The 27,249-nt window shown below is 40.7% G+C and overlaps 2 protein-coding genes across 2 annotated transcripts in view; one reads left to right on the top strand and one right to left on the bottom strand.

Annotated features, from left to right (window-relative positions):
* The window catches only part of LOC143299624 (mRNA-decapping enzyme 1A-like), a 34,334-nt gene extending 22,976 nt beyond the window's left edge, over positions 1 to 11,358 (bottom strand). The window contains exons 1-2 of the mRNA XM_076612917.1: positions 11,228 to 11,358; positions 5,625 to 5,665 (exon numbers count right to left, since the gene is read on the bottom strand). Coding sequence (XP_076469032.1) covers positions 5,625 to 5,665; positions 11,228 to 11,350 — 164 coding nt within the window. The 5' untranslated portion in view covers positions 11,351 to 11,358. The remainder of the gene's footprint in view (positions 1 to 5,624; positions 5,666 to 11,227) is intronic.
* Positions 11,359 to 11,729: 371 nt separating this feature from the next.
* Positions 11,730 to 27,249, top strand: part of LOC143300076 (muscle calcium channel subunit alpha-1-like) — a 96,835-nt gene continuing 81,315 nt past the window's right edge. Inside the window, exons 1-8 of the mRNA XM_076613637.1 lie at positions 11,730 to 11,857; positions 16,665 to 17,058; positions 20,308 to 20,413; positions 20,887 to 21,026; positions 22,331 to 22,437; positions 23,509 to 23,661; positions 25,890 to 26,071; positions 26,623 to 26,726. Of these exons, the coding sequence (XP_076469752.1) occupies positions 11,839 to 11,857; positions 16,665 to 17,058; positions 20,308 to 20,413; positions 20,887 to 21,026; positions 22,331 to 22,437; positions 23,509 to 23,661; positions 25,890 to 26,071; positions 26,623 to 26,726 (1,205 nt within the window). The 5' untranslated portion in view covers positions 11,730 to 11,838. The remainder of the gene's footprint in view (positions 11,858 to 16,664; positions 17,059 to 20,307; positions 20,414 to 20,886; positions 21,027 to 22,330; positions 22,438 to 23,508; positions 23,662 to 25,889; positions 26,072 to 26,622; positions 26,727 to 27,249) is intronic.

A 27,249-nucleotide genomic window follows, 5' to 3' on the forward strand; every position in this document is an offset into this window, starting at 1 on the left:
CATTTGATCTTCCATGCCAAACTTGAAGAGAGAGGTCAGATGGATGGGGAGGACTGATTCTGTACAACTGTTACTGTTGTCCTCTCCTGAGTTTTCTTCAAAAAAGGTGGCTGCGTTTCCGTCCTGTGATGGAAGTGCATGGATGTAAGGGCCATCAGGAGCAGAACCTACATGGCAGTGTCACACTCACAGGCAGTTGTGTTTCATCATTTCTCCAGGCTGGCTGTGTGAGGAATGGAAACATCTCAATGACCGAAGGTCCATCAAAAACTTTAGTATTCAATTCTTCTTCCCATGTTTGGTGAAGCCTTGAAACCAGACAGCAAGCATCAATGGTAGTACCATCTATCAATCTCAAGCTTTTCAGACGATCCAGGTAAATGTTCCTCCTGTTTGACTCTTTGATGTTTGATGCATGCCTTTGTTTTCAGCTGACATGTCTTCTCCTCTCTGTGGATGAGGTCAGTGGCACTGTGGACAAAATGCCGGACTAAGAAGCAAGGGTCCACATCAGAATATTTTCTTTTTAATCATGTGGCAGGGTCTGGAAATACCTTCCTTTTCCTCCCCCACTTTTCCCAGATCAATAATTGTAACAGGAATCTGACAGTGATACACGTTTTTTCCACATTAAAAAAAAACAGACTGTTGTTTAAAAGTCTGTAACTGGTTGCAAGACCTTTACATTTTGATAAAAGATTAATGTGATGTGTAGCATGGTTTAATATTTCATACAACAGTTCAAAGAAAATCAACTGCAGAATAACTGTAACATTCCCTCTCTTTTTCTCATTCATTCATTTAGAATCTGAAACTTTCATCTGATAATTTTTGTCTCCTTGTCTCCATAGAACTTTCTTTTATGCACAGAAAATCAGCGCACTCATGGGAACAAATGAAAGTGTATTAATTGCTAGACTTACTGTTAACTGCAGTCAGCTGCCTGCTTTTCTGGGTTTTGAAATGCACAGAATTGGAAGGGAAGAAGAGGAAGAGGAGGAGGAGGAGGAGGAAGAGGACGAGAGAGAGAGAGAGAGAGAGAGAGAGAGAGAGAGAGAGAGAGAATGAAGATGACTTAGACCCTCTCAGCTGAGACATGAAGCACTGATTCCAGGTTTTCAGCAACCACTTCAATGCACACACACCCCCCCCACCCCCCCTGCCCCCCCCTCTCTCTCTCTCTCCTGCAGGATCCATCTGTCCAGTGTTGCGGTTTGGCTCCTTTTACATGCTGGCCATTTAAATGCAAATGCTTTAGACCAGCAACCTCAGTCCATGGAGCAAGGAAGTCAATAGCCAATAAAGTGGACCTGGCTGAGGAGTGGCCTTTCACCCGCACTCAGCACTCGAGAGCACAAAGACAGGATGACATCCATAAAAATGTGTTGAACCTGTACTCCCCCAAGATGAGCACATTTCTGTCTGTCCAGCCGGCAGACCATTCCACTTCACTGAATATATGCATGTGTGTGTGTGTGTGTGTGTGTGTGTGTGTGTGTGTGTGTGTGTGTGTGTGTGAGAGAGAGAGAGAGAGAGAGAGAAGGGGGATTGGGGGTTCTTTGCTCTTCCTTATATTTTCTTAATCTGCTGCAGTCACAATGACAATCATAAATTATTTCATGTTGTGAGTCTCAAAGTAAAACTAATCAATATGCGCGTGGAATGATTTATCATAAATCAAATGATCAACCTGCATGGCCACACAGATGGGGAGTCAAATCATGTACATCATGTTGAACCATCCAGACTCCAGTCTTCTCAAAACCTTTTATCTATTTTGTTTATTTCTATTTACAATTATTTTACTATTTCAAGGGATTTTGGCTGTTGGCATGAAAAAATGGAATGTCAGCTTGGAGATCTGGGTTTATTTTTCCAGACTCGCCTATTTGGCCAGTAGTACCATAATAATAATAAAAGTAATAATACTTCTAGCACTGAATCTTGTGCAGGGACAAATCAAGCGTTTTCATGCCAGTCATTCACACGCATGCACAACTCTAAACTGGGGAAACTGAAAACATGGAAGAGGCAGGGGAGGGAGGCTATCTTGGAAGCAGTACTGTCAGTGCCACCGAGTTTTTGTCTGGAACATCCAGAGGGGGAGCTACATTCTTTTTGAGTTTGATTCCTTACTCAGAAGGCACCATGGCAGAATCTGTGAGGCCCATTTCAGCATGCTGGTCTGTCCTTGGGAAAGTGACTTCACTCTAGATTTTCCCTCACTCCACCCAGGTGTGAATGGGTACTTGACTTTGGCTGGGGAAGGTTAAAAGCAGCAGGAGAGGATAGGGCCCCGCCTTCCTGTGCCAGGCCCTCGAGGCAGTGGATATGAATTCACACTGCTCCAATGGCCATAAATAGCTATGGGACCTTTAACCTTTTAATCCCCACACATCATCACAAACACTATTCACAAAAGAATAATTCTCCCCTTCTAGTGGTGTGACTCAAATACCTTTATCATACTGTGCTAAGCGACTCTCCCCAGGTAGACAATGAGGCAAGACATTGTTGATTCATCTGCTGTGCTGACCGACTATTGCTGACAGAAGATGACAAGAAGAAAAGTGATTTATCTGTAAGGCGTGTTCCTGAAGGCTGTGACACAAAAGCACAAGACAAAAGCACGGCGGCAGCAGGATGAAACCACCCACAGACAGACAGACAGACCCAGACAGGCAGGCAGACAGGCGAGGCAGGCAGTGATGGATCATTACTGTCTCCTATAGATTTTTTCTCTCCCTGTCCTTTAAGCTCAACTTGTAATTATGGCAAGATTTCTTTCATTTTCTAAAGGGATTCAATACCAAGAAGCATCTGGGAAGATTTCAGCCTGTCAGACAGTGACACAGTTTACGATCATCTCCTTCGTCCCCGGAGACCTCTTCCTTTCTGACTTGTCAGCAAAGTGAAGTGGAGGGATTGCTTGCCAGGGAAGGGGAGAGAGAGAGAGAGAGAAGAGAGAGAGAGAGACAGACAGAGACAGAGACAGAGAGAGGGAGAGAGAGAGTTTGTGTGTATTGTGTGTATGCACGTGTGTGTGTGTGTGTGTGTGTGTGTGTGTGTGTGTGTGTGTGTGTGTGTGTGTGCATGTGCATTTCTGTCTGTGTGAAAGTGAGTGAGTGAGTGAGTGTGCATATGTATGATGAGTTGTGCGTGCATGCATGCGTGCGTGCGTGTGTGTGTGTGTGGCCTGTGCACATATGGGCATCACAATGTAAATAAATATGGTTTGATTCAGATTTCAAAATCAGAGTACCTATTCAACCACAGTATTTATTTGCCACAGAAATTACCATCAGCCGTCCACTGATAAAAATTCCACTTCACAGAATAATTCCAGATATCTTTGGCTGATACTTAGAAAGAAAGGGACAGAAGATTATTACCAATGTACAAGGCATAAGATCACAAACAGCAGAATGTGTGTCCCCCCAACTCATGTATGCTTTTAACAATGCGGGTGGTAATTAATGCCTGGCAGCTCTGTGCATGTGTGGACTTTAGTTTAAACAATGTAGGCAGCATGTAATGCTGTGAAGCTCAGGGGCAATTTAACTATGCTGGCAATACCTCAAGCCAAGCATAGTTCTTTTCACATGGAGGAATCAAATGTGGGTAATAAAAGCTGACAAGAACTTCTTTCCAACTTCCGATCATCTGGTGGCTTTTTAGGGATGCTAGTGATCACTTCTATCCTAAGAACTTCCAGTTCAGAAAAATAGAGAATAAAATTAGAATAGGAACAGTTCAGCACTCAAAACTATTGGCACAAGAACATGGTGATAAAAAATTAATTCTGCCTTCACTGCTACTTGCTGGTCCAGACATTTTGGTATAATAGAATGTAAATGCCACAAATGTTTCTGGCTTGGAAAATAATGGCAACCAGGTACAATAAAAATAATGATCAAGGTTCAAAGTGGTCATCAACTGGAAGAGATAGATTAGACTGCAAGTATGTCTTTTGGTCACAAATATATATACATGTACTCAAGGCCTGACTAAGTGCATTGAGTTATGCTGCTGGTCATCCATCTGCTCATCAGACGTGGTGTAGCATATATGGATTTATCTTAATGCAGTGGCGCCTCCTTGAGAAATTAAAACTGAAACTTTTGGTCAAGCACGACCTAGAGTGACTACATTTTCAATAAAACAATTCACTCAGTTTGGTGTGCCAATTGTCATCCACCTAAAACAACACTCACACACAAACAACCATACTCTGACACACACAATGACACAGAACTACAAACTAGAGAGAAAAGAGCAGACAGAAGACTGCACATAAACTCAAAAAAGCACTGCCCTGGAATACCATCAGCTGCACCACGCTATTACGCCACGTTTCTTAGACCTACTCAGCAAGCCAGGCTACACACTTTTTTCACGGCACTCAACACTCTCGATCAATGATTCTGTCTGAACATTATCCAGAATTGGTTCCATTTGCGCAGATTACATTTTCAATTCTTTTGTTGTGTCTTCCATCCCATTTCACCCAACCCTCTCTTCCACTTTCCCTCTCTCAACACTTCAGGTGATTTTGGGCTGGGCCAACAAATGGCTATGGAGACTTGATCAATATTTGGAAATTCTGCATCTTGCAAAAGAATGCAGGCAGAAGTGGACAACACAGGCCAACATCAATAATCATGAAAAAAAAAAGAAGAAGAAAGAATGAAATGAACTGACACAAACAGGCTTGACTGCAGTTTTATTTCAATGGAAAAGATGCAGACTATGAAAGAAAAGCAGCAACAAGGGGGAGGATGGGGAATAGTGACATGAGATCACAGACACACACACACACACACACACACACACACAGGTATGATCATGCCATACTGAGTTAACCCGTACATCACCAGCTATGTTCAGGCTGCCAACATCTGCCAGCTGGCTAAGTCAGTGGAACAGTTCAGCTGAAAACTGGCTGTGCAGCCGAGCAGCCAGTGGAAATATGGGGTACTCATTTTTTTCGCTGCCATGAGGCATGAACTCTTCTCCACTGTCTCTGTCAGCAGCAAAATCATTTTCTGCCAAATGCCTTTTAATTAGACTTGCAGTTTGCTGTCCCCTATTGTGTGGTCTAAAGCAAGACTGCGGGTTACAATCTGAAATGGTTGAAGAACTCCCCATCGATCAAACTAAGTTTAAAAAAGCCACTGAAAATCACTCCAAACTGCAAGTGAGCTGGTTCAACAATGAGAAGGATGTTTCCTGTACATGTGGCAGGAAGTGCTAAGTTGGCTGTTATTTTTTGAAGAGCAGCGCAAGTTTGTTAACTCTAATGTTGAAGTCGCTGACCTGCGCCAGCAGCGTTCTCCCTACAAGTTGCCATGCAGCGACTGTAGTATTCTTGGTGCAAGTCACCAAGCGGCGACTACAGCAACCAAAGGGTTAAACTTCCCCCCACTTCAGTGTAAATATGTAACAAAACCAAAACAACATGGAAACATACCAAAATCAATAAGAACAAAAATCAACACAACGTTAAACATAAAACCCCCTCATGATTACTATTCTAAACAACTAGTTCCCCTGGAATACAATGCGCGCGCACACACACACACACACACACACACACAAACACAAAGAAACTGGTGAGAACGTACCGCATGTAGACAAAGAGGGGTCCGCTCATGTCCGTCTTTTCCTGCAAGCAGAGAAGTAACACTGTGATTTTCAATTCTCTGATATATCCGTATTTGACAGAAAGGTCCAAAACATTTTCCTGCATCTAGGATGCCCCTTTTCTTGGTATTGTCCTTTTGTCAATCTGTGTCTCCCAGTTTTTGTGTAAGCCACTGGATTCCTCATTCTATATTGGAATAAAAGTGTGTGCTGTAACAGTGTAAGGGTCACACCCGCTGACCCATTCATCGACAAATAATATTGTACAACACACACACACACACACACAGTATTCAATATTTCAGCTTTAAGTTTTCATCTGTTCTTATACACCCACTTCCAACACAACCACACCCTTGTACTTGCCGATGTGGTGTAATACCCAACAGGATAATCAAATCCAATTCCGTTGATCAGCATTATTTTTGTTTACTACAATGCTTTTGTCATCACTATTATCACAGTCATGCAGCAAATCAAACACCCTGGCCACCTCTTCTTCGCTCTTTGTCCTGGCAGCCATGCTCAACAACTTTTTGCTTTACAAAACAAAACACCAACAAAACGCATCACAATCAAGCCAAAATCTGATAAGAAATTGCTTCAAATACCCTGCAAGGCAGCTGCCATTTGCAAACAAAGTTTTGGTAATCACATGACCAGCCCAACAACTGATTATGCAGTAACCCCTAAACCATGGCTAAAAACGCATTCAGGAGTAAAAGGCTTCGAGAACTTTAAGAAGGAATTTGTTCAATTTTTTGTTTTGTTTTCTTTTTCTTTCTATTCTTTCTTCTTCTTCTTCTTTTATTTATTTTATTTTTTATTTTTATTTTTTTTTTTTTTTTTACATGCTGGAATCCTGCAGTGTTAACCATATGCCCCTTTTCTAATTTCATGAGCTGGAAAAATTTGCAGCACTAAATGTCGGTGAACACATCATTCAAAACAATTTTCTTGTTTTCAGGAAACTTTCGCGTTTCTTCTGTAGTCTATGGTAGTCTAAGTTGCAACCAAACGTAATCAGTGAAGAGTTTTGTAAATGTAGAACACCAGATTATTTAGTACAATTTCATTTCTAGAGGACATAAGCATATTAAATCTGAAGCCACATGGATTACAAAAATATTTAGGCTGAATATATTTCATCCTCAAGTCATGAAGAACAGGGCAGCCAAGCATAAAATGAATTTCATCTTCCTCACTGTCATGGCATAACCGACATAGCATTTTATTGACTCTTCTATCATTAAATCTAGAGCTGTGATTTGCAATGTCTGAGACACCAAATCTTAGTTTTGTCAACGCACATTCAACATATCTATTCATTACAATTTCAATGTAGGGTTCAACATGATGAGGTAACATCCTGTATTCAGCAAATCTGCTACTGTTCTGAATATGATTATGCCAGTCCTGCCATCTACAGTCAACAATTCTTTGTTTTAAGCAGTTTATAAATCCTGTGAGAGAGAGAGAGAGAGAGAGAGAGAGAGAGCAGATTCAACATCTATTGTTTCAATTAACAAACAAATCTCATTCTTTTCAAGACAAACAAGGCCACCTGACTGCACACATATAACATCAACTTGATTGCAGGTTTACAGTAAACTGTATATTCAGTGAGCATAGGTGGTTGAAAATATTCTCCAAATGTTTCCATAATTCATACAAAATCAAAACAAGAAACAAAGGAGATAAATTCTTTATCAGACATTTTCGAAATCAACCTATTTATGTTTTAATGAAGAAAAGAAAAAAAGTCTTAATTTTATCATATTATCAACACAAATCCTTTTCAGTGGATAAGGTGGTCATATGTTCATTCCCACTTGACCTAACACCCCTAGTGAAATTTATATTTTCAAAACCTTCAAACAGAATTGAGTTTTCCTCAAAACCCAACATGCTGTCAACAAGAGGCACTTGGGCAACACGACCAGTGTCATCACAGTGCCCTCCACTGCTATGGACACATTAATAAAAATGTGAATTTGTGGACCGGCCAGTTCCTTGTTGTGTTTAACCAGTTTGCCATCACTTGCCATCAACCAGCAGGTAAATAAAACAAGCAGGTAGCAAGCCTTCCGTCACTCTGCTTTCTTCAGGTGGGGAGTCAACTTCTTTCCAATGTCGTTGACTGGCAGAAAAGTCCTCACCCATGAAGATGTTGGTCCCCTGTACTTTGTGCTTGGCTCTGAGAATGTCCACTATCTGTCCGTAAAACACACACCACTCAATCATGGGGGAATCCAGCTTGGTGTTCAACGTATCAAACTCCACTTCTAAAGACAGTTTCAAAAAGAGTCTCACTTTCCCTCTCAGGAAGACTGTAGAAGATAGGTTCAGGTTTGGACCTTCCCCCCAGGTCATCTGTCTTCTCCAGGTCCTCCAGCTTTCCTGTCAGGTCTTGGTTCTGCTGTTGTGGACTGCTGACCTCCTCCCAGCTCTTTCAGCTCTCCTTGCATGGCGGCTTATTCTTCTCACACAACTTGTTTGTCCTGCTTCACCACATGGAATCATGCATCCATCTGTGTATTCAATAAGTCCAGCTTCCTCATGAGGTCTGACATTGTAGGCTCCTTCTTGGGCTGAACAGAAGCATTGCCATGCACTTGGCCAGGTCATTCCAAGCTGGGAATGGTGCTGGCTGTTCCTGAGCTGGCCAGTCAGGTCTGCTGCACAATGTCTATGCTGTAGGAAGAGTTGGATACTGGGTTGTTCTCTCCATCGCTACAATGGAGAGCAAGACCCCACCAAAACAAGTAGAAGGGGAGCAGACCTAACACAGCTTCAACTTCAGCATAGAGACACGCATTTCAACCTCTTACTTTGCTCGTTTGAACATAAAAAGTAGAAATACAGGATGGAAAAAGCTAGAGACACGCATTTCAACCTCTTACTTTGCTCGTTTGAACATAAAAAGTAGAAATACAGGATGGAAAAAGCCACACACTGTTCCAAATTCAGACAGCACTGCCCTTTAGTAAATCATTCAAGTATGGAGAAGTTCACTCTACATCTATCAAAATAAGCAACTGATTGAAAGAAAACTTGAAGTGCAACTTCACATGCAAAGTATAAACTCAGAGAGAGAGTTGTAACAGGTCCTTTGCTCTCTCTCTCTCTCTCTCTCTCACACACACACACACACACACACACACAAATACAATTTTATAAATGCAAAAAAACTCAAACATACTTATAGAGTGGCAATCAAAGCCACAAATACATGCTCTTACAAACACTCAGTATTATATAAATCAGTGTTTATTTTATCTTGTTTGTCAAGTTTGGTAATGTCAATGTAACATGTCATGCATTCATTAAATCTACCTGTTCACCAAGACATTGGAACCTGGAAGGCACTATTTTGTACTTGGTGCTTTTTGCAGTTTTCACACGCATATGTTTGTGAACTATCATTATCAGCAAGAACACTGTGTTTGAAGTGCCAAAAGGGGAAAAACAAAAACAAAAAACATTTATTACTTAATATAAAGTTTAATCTTCTGGAGTATGCACCAGAAGAGGAACACACAAATGTTGTTTCTTGAGTCTGTTGCTTCTCGGGGGACTGGGGCACTGCTTCATTATGTCAGCATGAACATTTCTGATTTCTGGGACAAGGCTTTACTCAGTTCTGTCACTTGCAGCATGATGTGCATGAAGACCTCTGGCATGGTTGGCCTGATCTTTCTCCAGATATTGACTATAGACAGGTGAATTCTGTGTGTAACAGATGGGTGAGTCTTTGGGAAGCTGAAGTAACCATAACTTCTCCTAGTCAAAAAGATGTCAGGCATAAATTTTAATCTATACGTAGTATTCCCAGAGGTTGAAGTTGAATGAAGGACTTGTCAGGAGCTGGCATGGGATGGACTTTGACCTATAAGTTATCAAGAGAAGCACTTGTATGCACTATACTGTATTTGTCAAAAGCATGAGAATGCTCCTGCTTCTGCATCACTCCATCTCAGGAAGTATCCTGATATTCCATGGAAATGGATTTAGGTAGACAATGTGGGACCATACAAAGGAAAAATATTTCTGATCAAAGTTCACATTTCCTTATATTCCAAGCAGTCTGGAGTTGTCATTATCGTTTATAAAAACAACTTCTACTTTCACCATAAAAAACACTGAAAACTATGATAAATTTTTGCTCTAAAGTAAATAATTAATTATTTCCACATTCACTTTTTTCCCTGACAAATGCACTTCTTTTTTTTTGAATGTTAGATAAATCCTTAGTTACCATCCATAGAATAACATATTTGTAGAATGGGATAAAAAAAAAACTCTCAAAAAAAGTATGGCTGAAAGTGCTGGTGACAGTGACTAGGTACAAAGCTGCTGATACTTACAGCAGTACAGAATCACAATACAATACACAAACTTTATTGTCTATACTTTGTTACAGAGATTTTCTTTTTGGCAGCAGCACATGTCCAACATAAGAAGAAAACAACAAATAAATAAAATGAATAGAAAATAAAAAGATAAATCAAATGGCACCAAATGGAAATAGCTATATACAAATATACAGATTACTGAAATTTACGTGCCTCTCCATTTCAGTCAGCCAAGCCACATTGCACATCTTCCCACACCACACCACACACACCGCGCACACACACATGCACAGATACACTCTCTCTCTTCCTCTCTCTCTGTGTCTCTCTCTTCACTAAGTATGCAACTACAAAGATCATAGTTCATTCAAAAATCAAACATCACCAGAGTAAGACAAGAATTAAACCCAGCAAGAACTTGTTTCAGCATCAAAATTATACTAGATTTGCTGCACCCAAATTAACTGTACAAGGAAAAGTGCACAGGAAATGCACAGCATGCACTTGCAGATGAAAAAAGATTGTGATTAAGTATCATGCAATTGATCACTAAAAGACAAACTCCGGCTGTTGTTTATATATAATACAAGTATATAATATACATGTGTGTGTGTGTGTGTGTGTGTGTGTGTGTGGAGGAGGAAGGATAGGAGGGGTGTGGGTGGGTAGTTTGCATATGTGCCACTTTGTAAAATATACAAATTTGCTATTCAGCAAAAAGAACACCTATTCTGTTCTCCTTAACATTTTATTTAAGTTTCAGTTTAGCATAATATTCATATTTCAATAATCCAAACTGCAAACAAACCAATAATTTTGATTATCACATATCTTGTATTGTTCACGTCACACTGCAAATGCAACCTACATGACTGATGATACTCAATTACAAGATGTGCTCTTCTCGAAAGCATATGTTCTGGTTTCACTTTAAATATATATACATTTATTTCGAAAAATTAAGAACGCAACACTTGTCAGGAAACCACGACAATTCTGGGGAAGAACTCATAAACATGTACGACACAGTCTGTGTTACACAAAGTTCATTTTACAGTGGGTGAGCACTGAAGTGTATTAAAACAATCTATTTATTGTCTAATGCACTATTGTCTTGCTCTTTACCGTCTGCTCTTGAGAGTCGTTCTCGACACTGAGCAACGGTCACGTTGATGAAGATATACACTACCATTCCCACAAACCACACAAAGAAAGCGAGATGAGCTTACCCATTCGTTCTTTATGCTTTTGTTATAGCTGTACAGCTGCACCTGGGTTGCCATAGCCAATATTTTTGAAATGTACGGGTCTTGCTGTTGCAAGCTCGCCAGATTGATCGGGTTGTCCGCCATTTTGAATCTCTTGCAGTGACGCAGTGAATATGAATCGCAACGGCCGCAGCTGCAAGCATTAAAAATATGCCTACTTAAAAAAAATCTTTTCCTTGGGTTCATTAGTTATGAAACGATTCGTCACCAATCAAGCATCATTTTATCCATTGATGTTTTGAGTTTACGCTGCATTCATAGATTTTTTTTCTGTAAGGAAATTGAGCAAATTGATTTACATTATAAAGAAAATAAGTATTCATATATTATGAACGACATTTATTTTTTTTCAATTTTTACAACAGAAATATTTTCTTTTAATGATTTATCCAGTGAGGTATTAGCTCAGCACATTCACTAACATCGGCTATTAGAACCAACAAAAGAATGGTTTGGCATCGAAGTCCCCGGATGGAAGTGCAAATTTGTGGGTTTATCACAAAAATGAACGGAACAGTGAGATAGGAGGAATACGTTCTCAGGAACAGCCCTGTTTGTGTTTGTTCCTAACCATGGCCTCATCACAGACAGGTTTGTGATTTTGTTCATTAATTTCATTGTCGTTTGATAGTTGCGTCTGCAGTCACTGGTATGAGGGATGCGCTCCGAGATGTCTCCGACCAGCATCAGCAGCCGCTGCGGCAGACATCCCGTTATTCGGAACATGGCAGCTCAGTTGGCTAAAATACACGTTTGTCAGTCCGTCACTGATGTCTCTCTGTCATGGTCTCCGATTCCAATCTTGTGCCAGTTCTAATTCAGATTTTAAGATTATTTCACTCACACTACATTCCTGATCTAGGTGTGTTTGTATTGTTGCGATAAACGCTTGTTTCGCGGTGTGTTGATACCATCCCATCAGATGTACATCACAGTCTTTAATTATGAGTTCGCTCGCCACTTGGTCAGTCATTATTTCCCAAGGGACTGATCAGATTGGCATTTGGGAGGGATTTGAATGGTGTACAAAAGACATGCACAGTATCTCAATCTTGATTACCCGCAAGTCATGTCACTAAAAAGAACGGCACTTAAAGCAAAATAGTCATGTTTTCAAAACAGGCCGATTGCGTGCGAGAGATCAAGCCGGAAACCACGTACCGTGATAATGAAATAAAACAGTTCGAACTTGTTTGGTATATCTTGTGAGGATTAGTTTTACTGCTTTTATGTTTATACATCAGACATTTAAACAAGGTGGAAGAAAAACAAAGGTGGAGGGCGCCAAACCGTAGTGTGTATGCGTGTGTGTGCGCGCATGTTTTTGTTTGTGTGTATGCGCATGTTATTGTTTGTGTGTGTCTGTGTTAGTGTGTATGTGTGCAGCAAAGGACTGATTGCTTTTTTGTGATAAACTGTTTAGATCTTAAAATTTAATGGAGAAAGGTGGTAATTCTACGGGAAAGCATATATAACTTACATAGAACTTCATAACTTAAGTTTAATGCAACAACCTATTGTGACACAAATGGCATGGAAAAAATGTACAAAAGATGTGACTTGTTATCACAGTGGTTCAGTCCTTCAGTCACCTGCTTCTATCCCTTCTCTTTGTCTCATCTTCACCTTGTCAAACTGCAAACCAGCTGTTCCACTCGGAAGGAAAATAAGGACAGCTGCATTTTGAACAACCCCCCTCTTACTGTCTTAGGCTAATGCTTATAACTTTTAACTTTGGTATCTGATCTAAGAAAATGACAATGAGGTAAAAAGATTTTTACTGGAAACTTATTTGATTGCTGCATGAGTTGTGAAACACTACACAGCCTGTGGCAATGACAGTAATTAGCAATTTATGATCCATTCATGCTTTACATTTTTACATATATATTTTGTTATGTTTAGTTGCTTTTTTTTTTTTTTTGTTTCACCTATAAGTGTGACACGATTCAGTCCCATTTATCCTTTTGCAGTATTAGGGAGAGTGTGCTGCTACTGTGCAGACCACTTTCGTCTGATTTTCGTGGAGGTTCCCAGGGTTATTTTAGCAAGAACTGCATGCACATACGCATCTCCAGTTCCTTTTTTTCCAGGTCACTGAAGGGCTAAAATTTAGACGTGGAAATCGCTGTTCTGATGAAAGGATTTTGAACATTTTCTGTGATTATTTTTGCAAGTTTTGCCAGATATGTATTGGTTTTATAATTACACCCATTATTTGCTTTAGTCTTATATGTTTACTTTGAGCATGTTTCTTGTCTTACATCTGCCACTATGTGTTCGAACTGATCCATTTATAAGCTCTGCTGAAAAGTTGTCCGAACAAAGGCAATGCAAACTCAGAGAAGCCAGTTATGGTGGTGGGCTGCCCATGTCATTTGACCTACTTCTTGCTCTGGGAGTGAGGAAGGTTTCACCATGAATGTGGGTTGCACAGCCACCCAATTATCATCATTTGCAAAACATAACTGTTTAAACTTGAACTGAACAATGCCAAAAGCTTCATTTAGAAGGGGGAAAAAATCACTCTAGTTTTTCGCAGCTTTGTAGAAGTGGCAAAATCAGATTTTCTGTGTGTTCACATGTACGCATGACAATATGTGAATAAGAGAGAGACTGTTCATGTGATTTCAAGTGTATCTGTCTGTTATCTTTATGTAATGTCTGCTGGCATATGAGTGTTCATTATTACTATTTTCTCAGTCGTCGTTCATTATCAGTATTATTATTTTCTCAGCTATTGTAAGTGATACTAAAACTTAATCTGCAAATATGATCTTTTGAATAATACTTGTTAAAAAAAATGAAGGACCAGTGAACACAGTGAATGTTTAAAGGTCAGTGTTATGTCTTCAGCTAAGTAGGAAAACATCTTTGCACTATTTTTTTTAGCTCACATCCTGTGTCCAGTTTTCATCAGGTTTGGTGTTGTGACAGACTATTGACAGCATGTTTTCTATTAGAATCAAAGTCACATCATGAACTTGGCATATTTGTAGGATAAGCTTGTATGTCAAGGGAGATTCAGTTTCAGTAGCTCAAGGAGGCATCACTGCATTTGGACAAATCCATATACGCTACACCACATCTGCCAAGCAAATGCCTGACCAGCAGCATAACCCAATGCGCTTAGTCAGGCCTTGAGTAAAAAAAAGTAAATAAATAATAGATAAATACATAAGAAAGAACTACTAATAAATAAATAAATAAGACAACAATGATGATAAATAAGCAAATGAATGTAAAACATGCAGACACACATTCACACATACACACACATATGCATAACAGATATGCACCAAACATGCAGTTTCACAGATACGAAAGCACAATCAAATACACATAAACGTACATGAGCCCCAACACACACACACACACACACACACATTACCCTGCACCCCCTCTACCCCCCCGCACCCCCCTCCACACACTCATTTCTAGGCTACGTATTGCAGCTTCCATGGCACACACACACACACACACACACCCAGAGGCACACTTACTTGTACAAGCACACACACATACGCCCATATCCCCCACCCCCACACATATATACAAATATATATATGCACACCCGCACGTTCCAATATTCCGTTGCTCCCACAGTGTAGTTTTGCATACACACACACACCTCATCCTCTATCCCCTGCCCCCCCCCCCCCCCCCCTCCCCGACCCCCACACACATACGCACGTGCACAGAACCCTCCTGACACTTGTGTACACTTACACCCTCGCGCATGCACGCACAAACACACACACCCACACATATACACAAACACACACATACATACACGCACAGAGGCTGCCACTGACTGGTCGCAAGAGGGGTGGGAAAAGATCTCTGATGCGAAGTCAAAGTTGCTAGTGTGTTGCTCAGTCTATTGTATTTGGAAAAGCCCACAGAGACTCTGTTCCGTTTTGAAGAAATTTGCGCAATGTTGGTTTGGAAATGATGTCAATATTTGATTTGCAAAGCATCATGCTCTGCCTTTCATGCTAGACTTACAGCCGCTCCCTCTCTCTGCCTTTATTTCTTTGAGGCTATCGATGGTGTGATGGCCTTGTACCTGTTCTTTTTGATATTCTTTGACTTTTCTGAGGATTTCCGATTTTCCTGATGTAGGCCGCCCGTTGTTGTTGCGTTACCAGCAAGTCTGTCAGCTCGCTCATTTCCCTTAACACCTGCATGTCCCGGGCAGTATGACTATGTAAGTTTTTTAATCTGAAAGTTGCGCATTGCCTTATGCCACTCTGGGCTTCCCATTCCATTTTCAATTTTCTGTATGAGGTTTATTGAGTCGGTTAGAATCATGGCATGTTGGTTTCTGGCCATATGGATAGACGATAGCCACTGGAGGGCATGTGTCACAGCTTCAACTTTCCATCGTTAGGCTGGAGGTTGTGACTTTGTAGGCAGCATTCTCTTCCCTAATTGTTTTTCCATTTTGTTTCGCAGTGAATCCCCAACCAGACTGGTCTTTGGTGATTGAGCCATCTGTGTATATGATGATGTCCTCTTCTTTACTGTTTTCTTCTATGAGTAGCTTTACTTCCGCATCAGTTTTGCCCTCTGGCCAGTCTTCCTAGAGTGGGTGAAATGGCTGTGTTGAATAGATGGTTGAGGTTTTCAGGGTTTTTCTCCCATTCTTTTGTTTCTTTCAGGCCTTGTAGTCGGCATACTAGCTCCATTGTGTCTTCTGCTTGCCCCATCCATGATCTTCCTCGTCCTAGACGGCTGCCTTTTGGTTCTTTGACTGTGTCATGCAGTGGGTTTTGAGGGTTTTCTAATGCTCTGAAGTAGGTCTTAACCTGTTCTAACTTGTTTCTGGCCTGCACTGAAGGAAGGTCAAGTAGGTATCACATGGTTTCCGCATGGTTTCCGCATGGTTTCCGTGGGAGGGAGTCGTGCACCATGGTTGGTAATGGTGAGGTTAAACATAGGTCAGAATGATAGTCATGCCACTCATGGTGAGGGTCAAAGTTCAACTTCAAGGCTGCAACATGTTCAAGTGGGAATAAAAGTGTGATGTTGATAGCTCATGGAGGTTGGGTTTTTCCCTCCAATTTTCATAAAATATGTATTAACAGAAAACACTTTTGAATGTCAAGGTTAGACTAGAGGAAAAACAAAAACAGTGCTTCATTACCTCCATGCAAATGAGATGGGGGGGGGGGGGGAGGAAGAACCCCCCAAAAAAGTGGTGCCAAGAGTGACATGTATATATTTTATATTTTACACACACACACACACACACACATATATATATATATATATATATTATATATGTGTATTTTATATATATATATATATATATATATATATATATAACTGCAACACAAGCCTTGCATTTTGATAACATCATAAGTTTTAGCGTGTGTGTGTGTGTGTGTTCCAGGGGCACATGACAAGGCATCCTCTGATCCTGGAGAATCCAGGGGCATTGAGGAGGGGCCTGGCCGCTCTGCCCAAAACAACCATGGGGACATCAACCCCTCCTCACAGACTGCCAGGGGACCCCCCCTGTCCAACAACCAACAGTCACCTGCAAACATCATCACAACCTCAGAAGGACTGACTCAGATTCCACTGACAACCACTGAGTCTGGGAGAGCTCTGAGCACAGGGTGGAATGCAGCTCTGGCAGCGGCTGCAGGGGCAGCCGCCATGCAGAGGAAGAGAGCCAACATGAGGAAGCAACAGAATCAAAATGTGCGTCCTGCACGGGCTTTGTTTTGTTTGACTTTGAGGAACCCCATTCGGAAACTGTGCATTCGTGTGGCCGAGTGGAAATATCCTTTGGTGGTTCTTTTCTGTTTCCAGTTTCAGCATAATTTGCAAATAAATTTGTGTGTGGGTGCATGCTGTAGTCAGTCCAGTCTGTTGATCTCTAGTTCTTACATAGTTCTTGTAAAGAATTAGATGAACACTGAATAATAACATAATGTACCAGTAGACTAGTATACATTATATATATTGACAGGTGCAATAGCCAAGTGGTTAAAGTGTTGGACTTTCAATCTGAGAATCCTGGGTTTAAATCTTGGTTACGGCGCCTGGTTGAGATTTTTCTGATTCCCAGGTCACCAGATCTGCAGACCTGCTGGTGCCTGAAACCTGTTCATGTGTATATATGCAGAGATGCCAACTGTTATTATTTTGCTGTATTTTGTTAAGCTTGATCACAGTTTGTTCTGACGTTACGCCAACATCAAAATTGTTCGGACGAGTTCATTTTCAACTCCATAGTCTGGTCACATGCTTTCCTGTCATAACATTACCCAGGCGCTCAAGACCTATCAATCACGAGGCCAGGGCAGTCACTACTAACCTTGGTCATATGTGATGATGCTCAACTTCCTGTGTGCATGTTTACATTGAAACAACATTGAGTAGACCAATCAGCTTAATCGCCTGCCCGAACAAGAGAGAATGTGGCTGAAACAAGTTGCGTCTCAGTCAAACAGTGTCTGTGCTTGGTGGATTAAGTTATGGAGTGCAAGGAAGGAACAAGTGACTCAAAACAGAGAAAGTCAGCCATGGATTCCGATTGTGAGAAACGATAAACAAAGTCCAGGGAAGCGACACAGTGCCACAGATCTGCCAGCTGTAAAGAAGCAGCGGCAGGAACAGGAGTTTCACCAAACGTACACTGAAACATATCTGTGCATCGTGCCCACCATTTGGGGGAACTTGCATACTCGGGGTACTGTGTGTATGTTTGCTGATGTGGCTCAGAGCCCCAAGTGTTCCTACCAAACTCAAAATGTTCCTACCAAATTTCCTGATTGTTCCTACAAACGCTTGACAGGTGTTGGCATCTCTGTTTATGCATGCAGAAGATCAAATACACATGTCAAAGATCCTGTAATCCATGTCAGTGTTAAGTGGGTTATGGAAACAAGAACATATCCAACATGCACACCAACACAAATGGAGTATGGCTGCCAACATGGCAGGGTAAATAAAACAAACACGTAATATACAAAAGTCTGTATGAGTGTGCATGTCAGCATGACTGAAACCTGATTGAATGACACAGAAATACTAAGAAAGGAGATGGCAGTGCTTAAAAGTACTGTAATTGATTTTCTGAGAAAAACCCAGAAAGCTGCTAAAAAACCGTGCTACTCTGAAGGCTGACAGTAAAAAAAATGGCAGTACAGCACAGTCAGGAATACACATCATGTGTATGATTATCTGTTCTTTTTGAGTTTATCTTTGACTTGCAAATTTAACAAAATGACCATCAGGGTTTGCTTTAAAAAAGAAAAAGAAAAAAAAAGTATTTTATTTTCCTGGTAATCAAAGTTACCATCTTTGTTCGTCAATTTATTGTAAAGAACCCTATTGAACACTTACAAAATACTACAGCAACACACAACTGTTACAGAGCAATTACAGAGCTTCACATTATACGGCTGTGAACCATTATCTTACACCTACCTAATGCCAGACATCCTTCCATTTGATAACTCTGTCTAGAACTAATTTTAGCTCACCTTGTATCACTTCTTTGCCATCTGGTAAAAGGTAGCATTTGTGTGCATTTGTCTTTGCTGGCTTTTGCATATCTTAGGAGATTTTGTGGTGCAAGTGTTTCCACTATTAAATGATATTTGAGACATAAATCTTTCTTTCTTTTTACATTTTTGACTTGTGTGTTTTAGATGGATCTTAGAATTGTTTGTCATTTTCACATCATGGATGTATTATAAAACTTAAAACTAATAAAAGCCAGTTCATTTTGACAGTCACTTCAATTATTGTTTTCAAATTGTTTCTTTTTCCTGCACCTTTTCTAAATAAACTGCATTAAACAGCGGCTGCAGGAATGTCCCAATGTTGCTTTTAAGAATATATTTGCTACAGTTATTAAAACAACAGAAGTGGGTGATCAGCAATGGTTGCCTTAAAATCAGTCTGTGACATTGTGCTATCTGACAGTGTATCTGTATCAGGTAAACAGTGTGGTGAGAGGACAGGGAAGCTGATGATGCTGTGCCATCATCTCTTGGCGTGGGCATCTCATATGATTAACATGTTAGTTTTAGTTTCTAAAGTCTTGTCAGTAGGAAATTGTCTGTGAATGTGTGTTTCATTATTGATGCAGGTAATAATGGGAGTGAGAAGTGGTTGCTGGTGTCAGCATTGAAGGGCCTGTAATCTTGACCAAGCGTGACGCTGATTAGTTGGCGCTTGGTCAGTTTTCAGTGCAGACAGTTGTCTTTTTTTAGGAGCCAAACTGCTTTTAACAGCTTTCATGTCACTGATATCTTCTTGTATGCGGTCAAAAAACCATCAAGATATCACATGATGACGCTTGGCCTGGATCACTTCCCCATGACTCTTTTGGATTTAGGTTGTGCAACAGATTTTTGTTTTGGGGTGGGATGGGGGGGTTGGTTTTGGTTTTTGTTCCCTCCAGTGCCTTGCTCCCTCTTGGCTGGGCTTGTGGCTGACCTTTGCACAAGCTAATTGCCAGGCAGTGTTTGGCACATCAGTGCAATCCCACTGTAGGCTTTCTTTTTTCCCTTGTTAGCAGCCTGCACAATGCCAATTTTCTGGCATTTCTAATGTCACATTTCTATTGTTGCATTCTGCATGCTTGAACATTTTTAAGGACATGATGTCTAACCTGGACATACAGGTAGAAATAGTAGTTGTGTGAATATTGAGATCAGAATTAGCACAGAGTCAACACATACATTGTTCACCCACTTTATGTATGCACATAATTATGCGCTCTATGCACACTTAAGAATGCAAACAGGTGTCCCATGTATACGCTGTGCATACATTTATACCTGTACATTCATCAATATGTACACTGCATTATATATGTGTGTTGTTTGTGCACATGCGTATGCATACATGTGGGTGTCTATGCCTGTGAGGGTATTTGAAAAGTATTGGTTTAAATTACCGTAGGAAATGTCTTTGACAGTGTGTTGGGTGGATGTCTAGCACATTTTAAGTGAGACTTTGACCATGTTGCTGTTTACTTTATTGTTGTTGTTTATTTCCTTGACCATTTCCACAGCATTTGAGTTTTTAATTCTGATCACCATCTTTGCCAACTGTGTGGCATTGGCTGTATACACACCTTACCCCAACTCTGACTCCAATGAGATCAATGCCACATTGGTGAGTAGCTGTCAGTGGTGAAGCGTGCTGTTGTCATTGTTTTCATGTTTTCCAACTGCTTTTTTGTGGATAACTGTGTGAGGTTATAATTACTAATTTGATATCATATACATTGCTGTGGGCAAGCAGTGGTGTCAAATCTTTAGCAAGTATGTTATCGAATGAAAAAGCAAAAGAAAAGGAATACAATACAAACAGATTAAACTAATGGAAGACATGGTTGACACCTGATATGTGTACACAGTTAAGGGCAAGGCACATGAAATGTGTCACTGATTGAGAGTCTTGACAATGACTGAGAGAGCTCTATGGCAGTATTTTGATAAGAAAATCTAGACTTTTTTTTTAATGTATGTTACTAAATTGTTCAGAGAATTTGTTGGTAAATATTTTCATTGAATAAAGTTCTTTCTCACCTTTTTTTTTTTTTTTCCATTTCTTCTAATAACAGTTGTTTTATTTGCTTATTGCAGGAAAGGATAGAGTACGTGTTTGTTGTGATATTCACGTTGGAAGCGATTCTCAAGATCATCGCCTACGGCTTTGTTCTGCATTCTGGTGCTTATCTCCGAAATGGGTGGAATGTGTTAGATTTTGTCATAGTCGTTATTGGGTAAGTGGATGTGTTTTGTTGCCTTTTAATTCAAAATGTTTCCAAAGTCCTGTACTCCACTCCCTGACAGGAGGTGTACAGTCACCTTCTCAGGCATTCTTCCTGTATGACAGATGAAACATTCAGACAGGAAGTCAGGGAGGAGAGGGGGTGGGTGTGGGGTGGGGGGGTTTGGGAGAGGAGAGACGGATGGGTGAATGTTGTGGCGTGCAGCCAGATGCTAGACATGTTACGATGAATCATGTTTGACTTTGGGGTTGGGTGGGATGGGGTGTGAGCAGACCAGGCAAGTGCTCAGGCTCAACAGCAGAAGGGGGTGGGATAGGGGAGGGGGAGGGGGGCATGGAGGGGAGGGGAGGGAGAAGGGCATGGCGGTGCAGGCACCCTACCCATGTACCAGTTGTCTGGTGCTTGTGCAACCTTTTTTTTGTTTTGTTTTGTAGCATTCTATTCCTTTCCTCATGGCATTTACCACTCAAGCTGTGAGCATGTGTGTGTGCATGTGTATGTAAGATTTAGCTGGGGGCCAAAGCAAGAGAAAAAAAAAAGAGAGAGGGGGGGAGAGAATGCAGTCTCATTTCCTTCATTCCTTCTTGCCCACTTTAAAAAAAAAAAAAAAAAAAAAAATGTTGCAAAATTCAGTGACCTTTGAATTTTTTAATATTTTTTTTAATGTTTGATCACATTGTTCTGTTAAATTAGCAACTGTAAAAGAAAAAAGAGAAATTCTGCTGGTTTGAATATGATACTTTTAATTTGATGTGCATTATGTGAGGGTTTCAGACACACACATAGATACATGCATGCACTCCCATGCACACACACACACACACACATACATAAACTCACAGATACATACAGACACACACACAGACACAGACAGACAGACAGACAGACACACACACACACACACACACACACACACACACACACACACACACACACACACACGAACCATTTGTGCACTTACCTTCCTTGTATTTCTTTAATCAGTTTGACAGTACGAATGTGCATATGCACACCATTACTACCCCCACCACCACCATCACCACCACATGGTACAGACAGACAAAATGAATGCTATTCAACACCCTTATATTGAAAGTAATTAATAATGTTGCTTCTGTTTCATGAATGTTGCAGGACTCTTGCAGTTGAATTAAGATCCGTGTGTGTTATTTTGTGTGTGTTATTCAACACCCTTATATTGAAAGTAATTAATGATGTTGCTTCTATTTCATGAATGTTGCAGGACTCTTGCAGTTGAATTAAGATCCGTGTGTGCTATTTTGTGTGTGTTGCAGTATCATTAGTCAGATACTTTCCGTTATTCAACACAAGGGTTTTGATGTCAAAGCCCTGCGAGCATTCAGGGTTCTGCGGCCTTTACGACTGGTGTCACGGGCACCAAGTAAGTATAGTCCTTTTCTGCTGATCTGCCTGTCTTCCTTTTTCTCCAGACTGTCTTGATGATTGATCAGTGATGTCCAGGGACCAAGAAGTTATTATTGATGCTATATATTATAATGTTAATCCTCAGACAGAGACCTAGCTCTAAGTGCTTTACAAACATGAAGCCATTTGCACAACAGACTGTCCACCTGGGTAAAGCCAACATGACAGCTGCCTTAAGGCACTCATCAATGGTTTCATGTGTCATTCAGTCAGGCTTTACTCACACTTGCATACACAGGAGTATTACAGTTGATTTTAATACAAAATTTTACCAGGGACAATTCTTTTGTTGCTGTGGGTTCTTTGAAATGTGTAGGTGTATGCTGCACACAGGACCTTAGTTTATCATCTCATCTGAATGATTAGCGAAGGCCTAGTGGAGGGGGAGAAAATTCTGGCGAAAGTGACATCACACCAGCTGTCTTGGCAAAGTGGTTAGCAGTGCAGACTTGAGAGCTGGGAGGACGCTGGCTTGTGCTCCATCCAAGATGGGGATCTTTTGGCCTGTGACTGGCTCCTTCGCAGAGCTGAGTGTGCTATAGGCTGAAATGGGAAGACTGGTACCACACAGTTAAGGGTCATCTACTTCATGGGTGTGTTTGTGGGAGGCCTTTATCTATGAACACTGTACTGGCCACCCTGTTCTGATGGGAATCAGTATTATTTGCCATTTTTGTGGTGCATGGAGCTGCACATGCAAACACCCCTCCCTCCTTTTCCCGATCAATCATAAATTGCTCAGACACTTCAACACCCCCCCCCCCCCCCCCACACACACATACACATGTGCACGCATGCATGCCACTGTACACATCACAATACGACACAACACAACACAACACGACACGACGCTCCACTCCACTCCTCTCACATAGATTCATAAGTGAACTTGCATACGCAAACAAGCAAGTCACATTTGGAGCATCTTGTATTTGGGTGAAAGTCGCTTTCAGACTTTGTTACCATATTAGTTAGACTGTCATCACATCTTAATGCTTCTATGGACCTGTGTGTGTGTCTGTTTCAGGTCTTCAAGTCGTCTTAAATTCCATTGTGCGTGCAATGGTGCCTTTGTTACATATAGCACTGCTTGTCATCTTTGTTATCATCATTTACGCCATCATTGGCTTGGAACTCTTCTATGGGAAGCTTCACGAAGCCTGCATGTACAACTCGACACGTGAGTAAATGACTGGTGTCTTTTGCATCTGTGACTGTTGGTCAGTTTGAGTGCGAGTGTCTGAATTTGTCTGTCTGTCACTTTTTTTTGTCACTTCCAATTTCTGTCAGTCTGTGTTCATTCTCTGGCTCTGTGTTGTTTTGTTGTTTTTTTGTTGTTGTTTTTTTAAATCTTACTTTCTGAGTGTGGTTTCCCAGTGGGAAGGAAATGGAGAGAGAGAGAGTGTGTGTGTGTAAAGGGAAGGAAGAAAATGAGCCATTGACAGCTCGTTCTTTCTGACAGGACTCACCAGGCTTGCTGTTCATGGTTGCTTACAAATACAAGCAATGTAACATGTATGTATACACTAATCCCACGTCACTTTCTCCAACATACACACAGATACTTTGCATTACACATTCACACCACTTTCCTCATGTACACACACATACTTAACATCACATATTCACACCACTTTCCCCAACACACACTTATTTTGCATCATATATTCACACCATTTTGCCTAACATACACACACATCACATCACACGTTCACACTACTTTACCCAACACACACATACTTTGCATTACACATTGACAATACTTTACCCGAAAATACACCCATACTTTGGATTTCTCATTGACATACTGCTGCAGCATAGCACAACACAGTATTGCACAGTATATTGCAATGAATTACACCTGATCAAGATTTTGTTCATATCAGATGTGTTTGTGCAAAGCAAATATAATAGGAAGTGCTTTGGTTTCAAAACAACCATGCACAGATAGGCTTAAACGAAGGGGGAGTGGGAGGAGGAAGGGGTTGCAGGGCAGTGAGGGGTATGGGGGAGGCACTAGGGATCAAAAAGAAACTGTATGGTTTTTATCGTTTGAAATAGCTGTAAAAAACCAATAATGTCATCATTACAACTAACTGTAGTTTTAACAGGCTGATGATTTAGTCTGCTCTGAGAGTAGTCAAATAGGTTTTGGGCAAGTCTTTTCTCAAGTCTATCGCTTTAAAACAGCTTTTGTCAAGTGAACTCATGTGCTGATGAAGAGAGCTGGCGTTCCAGTTTGTGCCCTAACTGACAGCATTGAAGTGGAAGTCTTGTGCTGAATTCTAATAGGATCAATTTAGATTTTCAACTAAACTTTAATAACATTTTTAAGACATATTGCACCTTCACACACTAAAAGAAAATAAAACAAAACAGGACTAGAAATGAAACTCTCTTTGAGCGACAACATTTCTGATACAGCTGTAAACAAATATTCTTAACAGGCCCACAAGATTGTCTTCTGGTATGAGTTGACTTGGTTTCACTGCTGTGAACTCTTTCTATACCACGGTACGCTATAGTGTACCTCATGCGCACAACACTTTGTTACTGTGGTATGCTATAGCGTACCACGAGTTTAAAAATGCGTAATTCATAGGTTAACAGTTTTTTGCAAAACTAAATGGCACAACTACAGTCACCCAAAAGTGCACCTGTACTTTTATTGTGGCTGAAAATGTCCTTGTTTTAGTACAATACATGCGAGCATACAGTCACCCTTTTTGCTCGCTCGCTCAACAAGATGGCGTCTCTGTCAACTGTCGACTGCAGACTGATTCTATAGTGGGTATCCATTGTGCATACACATTTGCCCATTCACTTGCTGCAATTAGGAAGTGTCAATGGTTACAAAAGACCACATTTGTAAAATATCTGTTATATGAGAAAAGCTCACCCCCTTCATGTCAGTTGTGAAAAACATGGATTTTTTTCAAAACATGATAAATCACTCAATAATTAAGTGAGTGCTTTGAAACTTTGCCAGATGTTAGTCCATTCTAATTTCTATTCTTGATGTTATCACAAAATTTCACAGCTGTATGTAATTCCATTCTTTTTTCTTTTTTTTTAGATATTTTTCTTGTAACATAAACAAACGGCCAGTACAGAGAGTATAATGAAGGAAGTCATGGGCCAGTATAGAATGAGTTTAAAAGTATGTTTGTTAAATTTTGTTTATGACATGTTGTGTAATTTACTTGTATGGTTCTTATCTTAGTTATCTAAGAAATGATGATCATCTTCTTCTGTGAAACATTGAGCATATTTTTTTTTCTTTTTGGATGTTGAATATCTACTCTTTTCTACACCTACAGTTGTTTGTTTTGTTTGTTTTTTCTGTGGGGATGTTAAGATATCTGAACCCTTTCAAAGTTGATCTAGCCTTTTCTGTGTTGTGTGCAGACACCTTCGTGGAAGAAGCAGGGCCGTGTGGGAGGGGGTACCGATGCCCACCAAGCACACACTGCCAGAAAGGGTGGGAGGGGCCCAACTGGGGCATCACCAACTTTGACAACTTTGGCCTGGCCATGTTGACTGTCTTCCAGTGTATCACCATGGAGGGGTGGACAGATGTCATGTATTATGTGAGTGGGGCTGACAGATGGCATGTGGTGTGTGAGTAGGATTGAACAGCTGACATGTATTATGTGAGCAAGACAGTTATCATGTGAGTGTTTCTGAAAGGTTTCATGTATTATGTGAGCATGATTGACCGATATCATGTGTTGTGTGACTGACAGATGTCATGTGAGTGTGACCGACAGATGTCAGGCATTCTGAATGTGACTGATACAGTGACAGATGTTATGTAATCTGTGAGCATGACTGACAGATGTCGTGTTTTATGTGAGCGTGACTGACACGTCATGTTTTATGTGAGTAGGACTGGCTGCTGATTTGTAATGAGTATTGTTGCTGTGATTTCTGTCATGTATGATGTATTTCTGTGATGTTTGTCACGTATGATGTTATTGTGATACTTGTCATGTATGATGTGAGTAATGTTATTTATCTTTCTTTGGAATAGTGTGTTTTTCCCTTTGTGATTATAGATGTAAATTGTTATATGTTTGTTCACATAATTATGTTGTATGTATGTATGTGGACACATTTGTGTGTGTGTGTTTGCCTGCAGGTAAATGATGCTGTTGGTACGGAGTGGCCGTGGATCTATTTCATCAGTCTCATCATCATCGGCTCTTTCTTCGTCCTCAACCTCGTTCTAGGGGTGCTCAGCGGGTAGGTTGCTCTTGGCTTTGTTCTGTGCTTTTCTGTGCTGCGTCAAACATCAGGCCTTTTGACATACTTTTCTGTTCGGAAACCTAGTGTTCTGACAGTTGCATGCATGTGGTATTTATCACATTCATCACTACATACATAGAAAGATTGGTGGTACACCCTTGGTTCAAATTTTTTTTAAGGTGTCCATAAATCTGTGAAGTAGTCCTTTCACTTGTATGGGAATGGCTGTAATGTGAGTCTGTGTAAGGGTGAGTGACTGGCTGGTTTGCAAAGAGTTCTCCAAGGAGAATGGTCATGATGTGAGTCAGCGTTAGGGTGAGTGACTGGCTGGTTTGCAAAGAGTTCTCCAAGGAGAATGGTCATGATGTGAGTCAGCGTTAGGGTGGGTGACTGGCTGGTTTGCAAAGAGTTCTCCAAGGAGAATGGTCATGATGTGAGTCAGTGTTAGGGTGGGTGGCTGGCTGGTTTGCAGAGAATTCTCCAAGGAGAATGATGGTCATGATGTGAGTCAGCGTTAGGG

Source organism: Babylonia areolata, chromosome 25 (genome assembly GCF_041734735.1).
Source record: "Babylonia areolata isolate BAREFJ2019XMU chromosome 25, ASM4173473v1, whole genome shotgun sequence".
Lineage (NCBI taxonomy): Eukaryota > Metazoa > Mollusca > Gastropoda > Neogastropoda > Buccinidae > Babylonia > Babylonia areolata.